Below are 14,097 nucleotides of genomic sequence, written 5' to 3'. Positions count from 1 at the left end.
ATCACAATAGTGGCTGTCTCTTAAAGGTAGTTTGAAGAAAATGAGATAATAGGTATAAAGGACTTAGTGCCTGACATTTGGTAAGTACTCAATTAAGAGTTCAGAATCACGGTCAGGTTGATTTTAAATGGAAATATACTTCCTGTATCCACTCATCAGTCCTTCTGGATACCAACTAGTAAAGCTAGAAAACCAAATTACAGGAAATATCTCAACTTCCTATTTTACAGAAGACAATCCAAACTGTTGAGTGGGGTGGCCAATCTGAATTCACTCTGTCCTTTTCCAGCTTTATCCACAACTCCTAAGGCAGGACTGGGATACTTTTCCAGGTTAAGTGAGTAAAGATTAGTTTTTCTGCTCTATATACACATAGGGCTCTCGAAAAGTAAGAAAGCAAATAAATAAAAATCCAAGACTCCTCTGCTACTGATCTAACACTCCCATTTTAGAGATGAAAAAACTGGCTCTAGAGGCTAAGTGACTTGCTCAAGTTCACATAAATATCTTGTGGCAGAGCTAAGGTCTGAAAAATGGTAATTGTTATTCTAAGCAAATCACCAGGAGCTCCTCTCAATCCATTGCAAACATCACCTAATTTAATCTGCATAATAACCCTCTAAAAGTAGGTATTATTTTCACTGAGGTTCTTTCTCTAAGAATTAACTTCTTCAAAACCAGACAACTGGCAACTGATAGAGCCAAGGTCAAAATGCTTCCTTGTCTGCTCCCAAGGAATACGCGCCTGCTTCAAGTTTTCTAGAGCTGAGAATTTCAGTACTGAGAATTCTAGAACTGAGCCCTCAACCGGTAACTTCCAAACTGTCTGTGCTTCAGTCTTGTCTGGGGAGCTTTAAAAATACAGGTCACTGGGTTCCACCTCAGGAAGGAGAATCAGAGTCTCAGGGGGATATGGCTTCGAAATCTGTATTTCTTCCGAGTTGGTCAGGTGATTCTGATGTGTAGCAAGATTTGAGAAACTCTAATGTAAGCAAGATATTTTATGAGTGCTTGCAATGTAAAACGAGAAGGAAACGAGTCACGTAGGCTGATGGAACGTTCAGAGTGGCTGAATCTGCGTGAAGGGTAACACAGTGACCTTCCGCCAGATCCTTCTGTGTCCCACAGACACACATGCAGCCCCGGTCACACAAACAGACATGTTATCTATCTACCAAAGCCACGCTCCCATTGATCTTGCCTAAAGAAATCTGCATCACAATGAAAACAACAAGCATCGTGTTTTGCAGCAGTGCCAAAATACGTGTCATGTTCTAAATACAGCCAAAAGGTTTCTCTTCATCTTTATCCTTTTGGTTTAAGGCACCTAAGCCGTAACCATGCTTTCTGAGTGCTGAGCTAACAAAACAGAGGGGAAGACTGTTGGAATGAACACTTACCAAGGTGCACCGTATATCCTGAATCCCTTCACTGTTACCTCCGAGTCTTGTAAGTAAATACTGTTTGTCAGGAGGGACTGAACGTTGTCAAAGTCCTCTGGTTTCAATTTGGACACAGAGGGGAAACGGTAGTAGTCCTGTTTAACAAGGTCTGCCATGAATTCCTTATCAAACGTCAGTTCATGATTCCCAGCAATCACTATTTTATATTCATATGGCAGGTTTCCTGAAATAAGAAAAAAAAAAAGCATCGATTAGCATGTTCATTTCCCATCACAAAGTACAACAGCAGAGACTGCGTGATTAGCAGACGGTATCCCCAAATGAAATAGCTCACGCATTCCTTTATATTTCCAGGGGAACCAAAATTTATGACTACTTTTTTATGCTAACAAAAATGACAATAAACGGGAGATAGGAAGCTGCTCAGAAGCTAAAAAGCTACTAAGGAGACATTAAGTTTGCTAGTTCCATTTCCCTTTTCGGTCTGCTACAGATTCACTGTGATGAATCCACACTGTGACGAATCCATACTTTATAATTATCCAGCAAAAAGGACTTTAATCATGAGCCTTAAAAAGGTCCTGACTTGATTTTGACCCTTAAAAAAATAAGCCGACCAACTATTCCTAACAACTCAGATAACTGCTAGATTTTTTAGTATAAGCTTCATACAAAAGACGTGGCATAGCCAAGCATTTCACGATTTGCATAAATGAAAGGAACTACACAGTACAATTTCACATGGCAAGTTAAAGTTTACCTTTCGGTTTGCGAATAAAAAGAACATTAAGAATGGCCCCCCTGATTAGAAGGCTAAATTTCCTCCCATTGGGATGGGAGAAGAAACTGTAAAGCTTAACCTCCTTTTAATATTTATGGTATGGAAATGTGAGTTCTCCATGTGTTTTTTATGCAGAAGTTTCCCGATCAAAATGAGATAATTCTGGGAAGAAGAATGAAAGCTATAAAGGAAAACCCAAACACCAGACTTCTGCATAGATTTATAATGTTTGAATAAAGTACGGACCATACATATTAATAACTCACCGTGATGCGATAAGAACCAAAATCCAAAGGGAGATAGTGCTTGGCAGCTGCCCCCATCCTGAAATTAATGCCTTTTTCTCTTCTTTGTCATTATCCATCCCTCAAGCCTCACCACTGGGCAGCTGCTCGTTTTATTTTATTTCATTTTATTTTGAGGAGGAAAAGGGCGGGACGACAGTGCCTATAATTCCAGCTTCCTGAGACTCCTAGGTCCAATGCAAAATTAATGTTGCCTGCTATTCCAGGAAGAATGAAAGTTACCACTAGCAGGAAATTGGATACATTTGTTGTAAGAATTGGTCCTTACCAGCAAGCCAGAATCAATGATTCAATTAATGAAGCTTATAGCGGGGGAGAGAATTATATTGTTTGTAAGGGAAGGCAAGTTTTGTCATAGGCCCACTTGGATTTCAGCAATGCAAATGGTAAACAGTATTAAAATTGTATATATAGCATGTGGGTTAAGGGGGAGACTTAGGAGAGAGGTGAAAGCAGTCAGAAAATAACACTGCAGGAAGATGAAACTGAAAACATTGTGGCCAAGCATCAATAGATATCCTTGATTATTAGCCCACAATGCTGTGTGAAATGCCTTTGGCCTCAGTTATTTGCAAGGCTACAGTGAAGAGTTCATAGAAAACAGGAAGCCTCTCTTAAATGCACGCAGAGCTTATAATCTGCACTAGCATAACGCAATATAAGGCTGTGATGTATGTTGCAAGCTACTTGGATAGAATGATGATATTTTGCACAATTCCCTGCACTTAAAATACAGACGAAAGATGTATTAAGAAGCCTGCAAATTCCCAGCACTGCACACGCTGGAAATTTCTGAGATGCCCCACAATTTCAACATCATGGCTCTTCCCCAGACTCACCTGTGCTCCCAAGGCTGGAACAGGCTGAAATGTTTTCCTGGACAGTAATCTGCTCCAAGGCAGGTCCTACCTGAATGAACCTTAGAGCAACTCTATTTGTACAAGTCATGCTTTAGCTGCTGGTCCTCTTTTAATCATTCATGACGATGGACTCGCTGTAAACCCTGTCTTTATGTACCACTGCTCTTGCAAGAGGCCTTGGCTTCTTGTTTTTTTCCATTTCAGAGCTTTGGTTCAGGGATGGAATGGGTGAGACTGGGAAACAAGGTGAAGGAAGTACATTTCTCTCCTTCAGATCAGTTAAGAAAAAAAAAAAAAAAGTAAAACTGCTACAAAGTCTTTCTCAGGAAGACAGCCTCTTCAGTGTCTTTTAAATCAAAAGTTTGGAGACTCAGCATAAAGAAGTAGCCACCAAAATGAACAGCCACAGAAAATCATGATGATATTTACGTATTGCCACCAAACTCATCTCTTTCTGAGAATCCAATAGTAGTTTCCAACTTCCATCCTCTGTTACCTATGTTATGAGATTGTCTGACATTATTTTTTTTGCTGAACTGACCTTTCATCTATAATCTGCCAACCTTTGTGTTTTATATGAAAATTGTAAGCAGGGCAGCTGACAAATCTCCTGTTACTTGATGGCATTTTTGGTTTTTTTCCAGACTAGATTAATTTGGAAGGCTCTGCAGTCAAGTTCTAACTTCTTGTTATTCAAATAGCATTATTTTAAAATTGTCAGACAAAGAGGTACCTGCCTTTATCCATTTTATTCAGATCAGGCCATCGAAGCTGACCTGCCTGAATAAAAAACCAAAGCCATAGTGCAGTTATTCTAATGTGGAAAAATTCTTGCTTTGAATGATCTAAAGAATTCTACCAACTAACCAGTTCTATCTTTCCTAAGACACGGTATATGTTCTATAGGTAAGATAATACAAGATTATTTTAGGTGGAATAGAGATGAACTTCTGACAAAATGTCAAGTAGTTTTGTATGTTCTAAAAATGCATATTTGGAAAAACACAACAATGCAAGTAATGATATATGGCTTCATTTTTCATTTCTATTTTCATTTTTCTATTTTTGTATATAAATTAAGAGATGATTCAGAGAAAACTATTGAGCAAATAATAATACAGATAATTCACAGGTATGGCAAAGTGATGACTAGAAAGTGAATGAATGTAATGTGGGAAACTAGCCCATCAATCAGTTCAGTTTAGAGCTACTGATCATAAGTAAGAGGATAAGCTCTTGGAGGCAGCAATTAAGTCTTATTTAAATCTGTATCTCCTACTGTATCTGTATCACCTCACTGTATCACATAAATAGATGCTCACTTAAAACTAATGGATAATGGAAGTCAGCTGGGTCCTCATTGCTATTCTACAATTCAAATCATCCTACACTCTTGCCACTGTCTATTCCCTAAGCCGCTATCACAAAACTTTTCCAAGTTCTTCTCTAGGTTCCAGGCTCCTCTTGACTCTGCACTTAGCATACAATATGTCCTCACCTCAAGATAGACTCTCTTCATTTCCTTCTCTTCACTTTCCAATCACTGTTTACATCTTCTCATCATTCTAATAATTGGCCTCTTAATCCATTTCCTGCCACTGGTACTTTAATTTTTCAGACATCTCTCTATGATATTTTGGGTCTCTTTATTTCTCCTCCTTAGTGAGTTTATGTTTACCCACCCCAAGAAAATAAAAACAAGCAGTTCTTCATTCACTCACACATACATACACATACACAGACACACACACACAGACACACACACACACACACACACACACACACACACACACACACACTCCTCAAATGCAATCCTAAACTATCCCTAACCTTACTTCTTCTTTGAGATGCTTCCTCATTTTACTTCTAAACTTCTGGAAGGAGGATTCTAGAAGCTTGCAGTTGGTATGCCAAATTCAGCCCACAGATGTATTATAGTGGGCCCTCAACTGTGTTTTATTTTATTTTCTAAGTTGAACTAACATTTAGAAATCAGGAACTATCACACCAAAAATTCAGGGTTTCTGGCTTCTTTTGGAAGATAAAAAATCAGGCAATACTGACCTCAGTCTGCTGCAGACCTCCTCATTCCCTGTTACTTCTCACACCTTGGCCCACTTATCACGACTGTGTTGCCTGATGGGCTACCCTACTATTAGAATCAGCAACTTAGACATAAATGGCTACTCAGAATTTACCCAATGCAATCTGCCTTTGTTTCTGTACTCTTCCCAAAGCTTCCCTGAATGTCAATAAAAACCTCCTAAAAACCAAAGCCAAGGCTTTTTCTCCATCCTCATCTCCATGGATGTCTCCACAGTGACATCCCTGTCTGACAAAGTATCTCTTCTTGGATTAGTGATGCTGGACTCTGCCTTCTCCCCCTCCTTCTCCGGTATTTCCTTTCCTTTCTTCTTCCTCAACTCCCTTTGCGTCCCACCTCATTCTCAGGTGACCCATTACACTCACCCTCTTCGTCTTTACTTCTATGAATATTATTTAATATTTTCTTACTGCATGTGTCACACTTCCATTCTCTGCAATTTAATTTTCAAATTTTAAAATTTTATTACAAATTAAACTGTAGAGGCAGCAAGAGGGTAAGAGTGGGGCCTCTGCAGGCTTCACGACATGTTAGCTGTATGACCTTGCACAGAGCCCTTATGTTCTCTATGGTGTGTTAGCAACACGGCGATAATAACTGCATCCACCTCATAGGTTGTGTTCAAGATAAAATGACATAAAGCTTCTAAAGCACATGTGTGGTATGGAGTAAATAATCAGTGCACTTTATTATTTTACTCCATTTTTTTAGTTTTACCCTTTGCATGTGACTTGTCTCCTCCTAGACTGTGAGGTCCTTGAAGGCATGGATTGTGGCTTGTGGTTCCTTGTTTGACCCAAAGTACCCAGTTCAATACCTTCCCATATGGCAGGCACACAATAAGTATCTGTTGAAGGAATGAATGAACCTCTGCAAGACTTACCAGGAACTTCCTAAAAAGAATTCCAGGAATGGGCTTGTCATCTTGAGCTATATGACAAGACTTAAACCAGTACTGGGCTGTCCTCCAAGTTTAGGCCCTCCTGAATGGCTAGTTCAATTAAAAACAAACAAACACAGTTGAGGGCCAATTCTAATACATCTAATTTGGCCTACCAGCTGCAAGCTTCTGGAATTCTCTTTCCAGAACTTTAGTAGTGAAACGAGGAAGCATCTCCAATCCAGTCTAGCCCAATATTCTCCAATACACTGTTTTTAAACTGCAGTTTCTTCAAATATAAATGGGGGGAAAATAAAAATACTACCCCTAAGGTTTGATGCACATGAAACAATATACTGTATGTAAAGATTTGCACAGTTTCTCACACTTTCTCATCACTCAATAGATATTAGCTGTGTCATAATAATTATGATAATGACTGCCCTTCCCAGTTGCCAACCAAGAAAATATTAGTTAATCCACAAATTGGATCATTCCCTGGTCACATTGCACAATGTCATTGCCTTCAAAGAAAAGCATCTGGAGATGAAAAAAGAAAACTTGGATTTTCCAAAGGCAGAAACTGGCATGGTCCAATGTATCCTTCAAATTAACAAAAACATTACTAGGGTCATTAAGATATCTGGATCTGAGGTGACGGTGGGTGGACCTATGAGGCCTTCAACCAATACACAGTGCAAACCTAGCTGCCTCTGTCGAGAGGCTTCTAACCTTGAAAATGTGTGCCCTCGACACATCACTTCTTTCCTCCTTCTAACGTCCAGTTACCCACCTCGTCTAACACTTACTGATTGCCAAAAAATGGGACAGGATCGACCCCTCATTCACAAATGAATAGTGTAACCTGTTATAAGTAACACCCAGATTCTATTTCTCTCAAGAGTGACTACTCATTTGGAATACCCCTAATATCTTCATAGAATCAGATGAAGGTACTCTTCGATGAGTACATAGAGAGGAACAGAAAAAGAAAAACTAAGATCTTTGGCTATGCACATGTCTGATAAAGCCATGACAACTTTAAAGCAGACACACAGTGGATTGTGTCAAGGTCAGCCTCCCTTCCTTCCCAAACTCTGGACGTTTAATGTGTCACTTAAAGCGGCTCCCATGTTTCACACCCTGAGTGATTTGAAAGCTGTGCTCTGTAACCCTCCCCGAGGCTGGAGCAGGGCGATGTGAGGAAAGAGACAAGGGGAGAGGGGAGGGGCCTGCTCCCATGTTCACCATGGCAGCACTGCTTTCCTTTATTTTACGATTTGGGGAAAGATTTGATTCAAAGAAAGTTAGCCCTGGCTTAAAAATATTAAAAGGAAAAATCACTGATGTATCCAATTCAATTTTACTAATGAAGAGAGTGAGTGCCAGAGAGGTGCTGTCACTTGCTAAGCAAAGTCACAAGTCAAGCTGGTGGCAAAAGTGGGACAAGAAAAGCTCTTTTCCTCCCCTGCTAGTATTCTGTCAGGTGAGCCCAAATCTTTTTCTTTTTTGACACATGATTTATTTATTTATTTATTTAACTGCTTTACAATGGTGTGTTAGTTTCTGCTGTATAACAAAGTGAATCAGCTATACATATACATATATCCCCATATCTCCTCCCTCTCGCTTCTCCCTCCCACCCTCCCTATCCCACCCCTCTAAGTGGAGGTGAGCCCAAATTTTTAACAGCCTCATGGACTTTGGCTTAAGACCTATTTCTTACATGAGTCCTCCTCATACCACACATGCTGGCTCAATTTAGGCATTCCCCAAATGTTACTGCAGCTATGGGTGTAATTTCTTACTCACTAGCTCCCAGAAGATTTGGGAGCCTACCCAAGGAAGGGAAGGTCATAGACTTGAGAAGAAGGTAAAAAAAGCTCCTTTGTCCATTGTCATGCAGAGTCCCAGAATTTAAAAACTTGTTGACGGTATTATGAGAAATAAGATGAGGCTTTGACAGGAGAATAGAAGTCCAAGGTAATAAACTAAAATGTCTACAGGGACCAGAGAAATAACACAAAAATGTGAACTGAACTAGGTAGAAGTAAGAGAGAGTGGTGAGGACTAGGGCACGTGTGCATCAGCATTTTACAATAAACATATATAAGCACTCCTCTGGCCAAACACGATTCCTTGCTAGCTTGCCCCGCACCCACCAATAAAAGTAATGTTCCTCAAAATCATCACACAACTGCAACCTATTTTTTAAAATCATTATAGAATGTATTCCTCTTGAAAACTCAAGTTCATGTCAGATCAGAATCCAAGGTCATTCCAGAATACTTTCTTTTCCTGGGAATCTGCCTGCCACCTACTAGGAGTTGGCTCCTGCCCCATACTCTTCGTTTGTCATGAATGGGGAGTATGGGAAATAGGGGCAACCAAAATGGCCATCAGGTTGTGACTTACGACAAATACCACCTTCACCATGCTCAATTTTTATCAGGGATCTGACAGGCAAGGTTAACTGACTGCTATCTCCTATTTATTTCTGCTAAAAACCCAGGGGGAAAAAAACCCAGAGTACAATAGTAGTTCTTTGTGGAGGAGATCATCCCAAAGCAAACATGGCTTTCTGGGTTTCCTGGGTAATGGAAAACCTACTTATACGAAGGTGACAAATTAATTTAAATATCTCCAATCTCTATGCACACTCCCCTCCATACTCCTAAATTCCAGACTGTGAAAATATATGAGGAAACCAAAAATATTTCTAGCATATCACTCACATAAAATAAAGCTCACTATGTAGCAAGAAGAAAACAACACAGAGATAACAAGTCAGAAGAACCTGCAATGGCTCCCAGATACCTAGGAAAATACAACTCACAGGGCACAACCTTCAGTCTCACCTTCCCTTGCCAATGTGCTAGAAAAAATGAACTTTCTGAGATTAAAAAGAAGAAAACAGATATACACTCAGACCTATTATCATGGGACTGTTATGCACAAAAGAGACATATTGCAATTCTATCACATTTCTGAAACCTTTGGTCTGTGTGGGGCTCTGTTGATGTTCCCTAATGCCAATGTTATAAAGGGACCTTGTTATAGCCCCAAGGTGGATAATAGAAGGCATTTTTTTTTCTGTTTAAAATTATTATTATATTTTAATATCATGACTCCAGCAGAGAGGGAAATGGTTAAACTTTTGAAGGTTCTCTATTCCACTCAGGACTAAATAAGAATAACTTGGGCTTGAAAATTGGCCAAGCAGAAAATTTTGCAGGAGGATGGAAGGAAAAAAAAAAAAAACAATGGCTATGAGGATGGAAGAACTATGAGGCTCTGGATGGACTAAGGAGATGTGTCAGTTAAATTCCTTCCTTGATTGGGATTTGGGATTAGCAGATACAAACTATTATATATAGTATGGATAAAACAACAAGGTCGTCCTACTCTATAGCACAGGGAATTACATTCAATATCCTGTGATAAACCATAATGGAAAAGAATATGAAAAGGAATATATATGTGTATAACTGAATCACTTTGCTGTACAGCAGAAATTAACACAACATTGTAAATCAAATATACTTCCATAAAAATTAAAATAAATTAATAAATTCCTTCCTTGATGAATGCTGGGGGCCAATAGCAGAGAAAGGCTGAGTCCAGCCTGGAGGCAGGGAGAGGGCTCTGAAGCTAGAAGCAGGTAGAGCCCACCTTTCCCTGAAAGTGCTTGACACATATTTGGTGCCCACTGCCTACATGTTATATGAATGAATGGACCTCCAGCACTCCCTCTCGGCTCCACGGTTTGCACTCACTTGCCTCGGCTGCAAAGCCACCAGAAACATTCAATCAGGGCAAGCTCCGTCTCTGACCTCAGTCTGTCCCCCGTCAGGCTCCATTAATTTTCACAAGTCCTGACAGCTCTAACGTTAATACTCACACTTGCTGATGGAGCCACACAGCAGGTTCAGACTGCTACCTTCTCCTCTGAAACTCATGCATTAGGGTTTCTTCCATGCTTGCAATGGGAAACCAAGTCTAAGAAATATTAAACACAGAAAACTATATTACAATAATGTCAAGGCTGAGCTGGAAACCCAGGAGAAAGTAAGGAATGCTGAGTGAACGCCCAGTGGTCTGCTGCAGGAATTAGGTCTAGTGCTAAGAAGCCACAGCTGAAATGCTCCCTCCTCCTCTTCAGCCTCCTCCATAAAAAGAATCACAAGGCATCAGGAGATGTTATAAGCCTAAATCCACGAAGGAGACAAAAGTCCATCCCTCACCCAGGAAAGCAGACCCCCCTCTGGACCTGAGTAGTCACCAGTATATGGCACTGAGGACAGGTAACGTGACTAAGAAGCATAAACCACAAGCCCATTAGTACCCATAATTATTATGGACCTGAAGACATCTCAGAGATTTGATTGCTGCTCAGCAGCAACTTGTTTGCATGCATTCTCGTCTCAACCATAACCTTATTCCAACACAGTTTTCTGTGACTTAAACACACACACAAACACACACACACATTCATACACTTTACTACCACAAGGTATTAAAAATGAATGACAATATCCTCCTTGTTTCCCAACTGAGTACCTCTAAGTTGCTTCCCAGACCAACATGGCATGTTCTATATGTAAAGCCGTGATGGTAACTGTCAAAGGAAGCATGGCTCCAATTATACTTGAGTATTACCACCTGGCTATGTAACTGGAACCAGGGGTAGTCTCTTCACTGTTTATTTTGTCCAACCTCTTCCTTACAAATGAGACCCTTGGCTTGTTGAGAAAGATTGATACGCCATACAAAAAATCTGATCTGAAATAATCAGACTATCTCCTAAAGACCCTTCAGTCAACTTCCTCAAGTTTCAGAAAACTGGATCCAAATCAGGATTTCACTGGATAGTCACAGGAAGAATTGGTAACAACATTGTCAAGTCTCATCTCAACCAGCCGTGTACATGTTTATATCACTGGAGCATAATAGAATGTAGAAATAATGCCATGATGGAGAGATCATGGGCTTTGGAGCCAGACAGATTTGGGACCAAGTTTCTGATTCTGTCACTTACTACCTGAGAAACTGAAACTCAAAACATGTTATTTAACCTTCATATTACTCATCAGAAAAAATAAGGATAATTACACAACCTATATTACAGAGTGGACATGCAGACTGAGTGAGATTGATAAAGAACTTAATATAAAACTGACATATAAAGGACGATTATTATTATCATTATTATTATCCTGTCCTTGTTCTGCATTGTAACTTCATTCGAGATAAGGGGTTCATCTCTTACTTCTTACCATCGTAAAAGAGTATTCAATGAGTATCTTTAACAAACTAGTAGTGTTGACTGACAAAGTCTATGGTGAGCTGAAAAATAATATGTTGGGATTGTTTTCCCCACAAAGCCTTTAAAAAAGCAACTAAGAAAAAGGTGTTCCTTCCAGCAATAATTACAAAACAAGTGGCAATTACTCTACTGAATAATTAGAGGAACAAATACAAATCCTATGTGTGTGCATTTTAAACCATTAATTATGGTAAAAAATCAAATAAAAATAATGCTGGGATAAAGGCCATCTTCTTTTAAAAAAAATAATAATTTTAGAGGCTTTTTAGATTCCCTCCCCACTTTAACCCCCCAAATAATAATTAAAAAAATCTTTTTGTAATAACTACTACGATTTTTGCATGCCGAAACAATGTTTGGCAGATGAATGCAGGATTTCAGTGTGCAGTGATTCCAAGGGGCTGGTCCACAGAAGCCAGAACAGAGGGTTGACAGTGGAAATAAAATCTCTGCCTTAACAGCGCCACTGGGGCTAGATGAAAATGGTCTTCTAGAACTTGATTAAAACTAAATTGAAAAAGAACATATTTGGCTAATATTACATTAGACTAAAATATAGAAATGAACCCTAATACTCTTGAAATCTAATAAGAAAAAGCCATCTCAATTTCCAAACTTTCAAAGGCATCTTCTTTAAATGCATCACAGATGAATTTACATGGTACTTTTGCCAATAAGCAAAACCAAATCACAGGTTTCAATCGGCTTATATTGGAAATTGTGAGAGCAAATGCTAGAAAATGCAATTACTGCAAACAAACTCCATTTTCTCCCCTCTGAAGGGAATCTCAGAGAATATTTTATTGCCATCACATAATATTTCTGAAGGTATCAATACACAATTCTGTTTTCTTTTCCGAGTGCCTACTCACTATATAATCTAATCCACTCTACAGATATCTTGAAATTTAGACAAGAGTCTACAAAAAATGATATTACCTTGCACACACATCCTATGTCAATTTTAATAATTTGCACTGTGGACAGGAAGCCACATAGAGCAAAATTTAGGATCCAATAAAATCGACTTTTCCCATTTTATATTTCAAAATTTTAATGAAGCCTTCTAAGGGTAAAAACTTAAGAGAAATCTCTCAGGGAAGGTTATTTTGATCAATAGTGACAGTGATGAGATGGAGAGAATGAAGATTTCATTCATTTCCTCTTCCATTTTTGCTTCTCCCCCACCCCTCAGCTGGCAAAATTTTCTACTAAGAACTCCAGATAATCGGAAGCTACAAAGAAGACTTGCTGGGTAGTATGAAATCACGAAGTCTCCTGCTGATAAGGTTTTGGTTTCACTGAAACACTAGTTCCAACAGTCTCTGACCTCTTCTCCTGGGAAGAGCTTTGTGGCCTAATGCCCCAAGCCTCCCCTTTGGGATGAAGCAGTACAAAACATGTAGTATAATTTCTCAGGAAGAAAGGATTTCTGGAAAGTCCATCATGGCCCCTGGGGCCCAAGGTTCCAAGAAGTAGAGTTGGAGGTCTATTTCACTTTCTATATTTTTCTTCTTTACCCATATGTTATGGTCTGAAGATTTGTGTCCCCCCAAAATTCATATATTGAAATTCCCAATGTGATGGTATTTGGAGGTGCCACCTTTGGGAAGTGATTAGGTCATGTGGGTGGGGGTGGACGCCCCATGAATGGGATTAGCGCCCTCATAAAAGAGAAGCCACAGAACTCCCTTTCTCCTTCCACCATGTGAAGACACAGAAAGAGGACACCATATATTAACCACAAAGAGGGCCCTCACTAGAACTCAACCATGCTTGATTCTGGACTTCCCAGCCTCCTGAACTGTGAGAAATAAATTTCTGTTGCGTATAAGCCACCCAGTCTGTGGTATTTTGTTATAGCAGCCTGAAAGGACTGAGACATTATAGTTTACTAGTTTCTTGAGCTCTAGCCCCCAGCATCTTAAAGCTACAGTTCAAGAGACAAATTTGCATTGTGACTTCTTAAATCTGTTTTCTCATAAGGAGTATGCTTAAAGTATAAGGTGTTTTTTAAAGCTCTCATTTAAATGATTCAATTAAAATTTTTAAGGAATCCAGATAACCAGGCCACAGTTGGAGAACATACAGTCTGTGGAACACTGTTCACAACAAGACAGTAAAATGGGAAAAAAAAAAAAAAAAAAAAAAGCACAGGTGGTCTTGTTCTATGAGGGTCCCTATTCCTGAACATTTGAAGTCAAGTGAATACATACTGCTTTAGCCTTAAATTGTTCATTAAAATACATGTCCATTTCTGTCCCTTATCACACACATCCATGCCTTCTAACAAGGTATGGATTTCCCTACCTTTTGGTTTGCTACTTTTATGGGCTGAATTGAGTCCCCCTAAAATTCTTATGTTGAAGCCATCTCCCCCAGTACTTCAAGTATGTGACTGTATTTGAAGATTGGGTCTTTAAAGAGGTAATTAAGTT

At 39.3% G+C, this 14,097-nt stretch overlaps 1 protein-coding gene across 2 annotated transcripts in view; it reads right to left on the bottom strand.

Moving 5' to 3' along the window:
• The window catches only part of MPPED2 (metallophosphoesterase domain containing 2), a 178,033-nt gene that overhangs the window by 87,392 nt on the left and 76,544 nt on the right, over nt 1-14,097 (bottom strand). For both annotated transcript variants that reach the window (XM_059070869.2, XM_067038068.1), the window contains exon 4: nt 1,401-1,626. In XM_059070869.2, the coding sequence (XP_058926852.1) occupies nt 1,401-1,626 (226 nt within the window). The remainder of the gene's footprint in view (nt 1-1,400; nt 1,627-14,097) is intronic.

The sequence above is a fragment of the Kogia breviceps genome, chromosome 7 (genome assembly GCF_026419965.1).
Source record: "Kogia breviceps isolate mKogBre1 chromosome 7, mKogBre1 haplotype 1, whole genome shotgun sequence".
NCBI lineage: Eukaryota > Metazoa > Chordata > Mammalia > Artiodactyla > Physeteridae > Kogia > Kogia breviceps.
The sequence above is the reverse complement of the archived record's forward strand: the minus strand, read 5'-3'. Positions and strand labels throughout refer to the sequence as shown.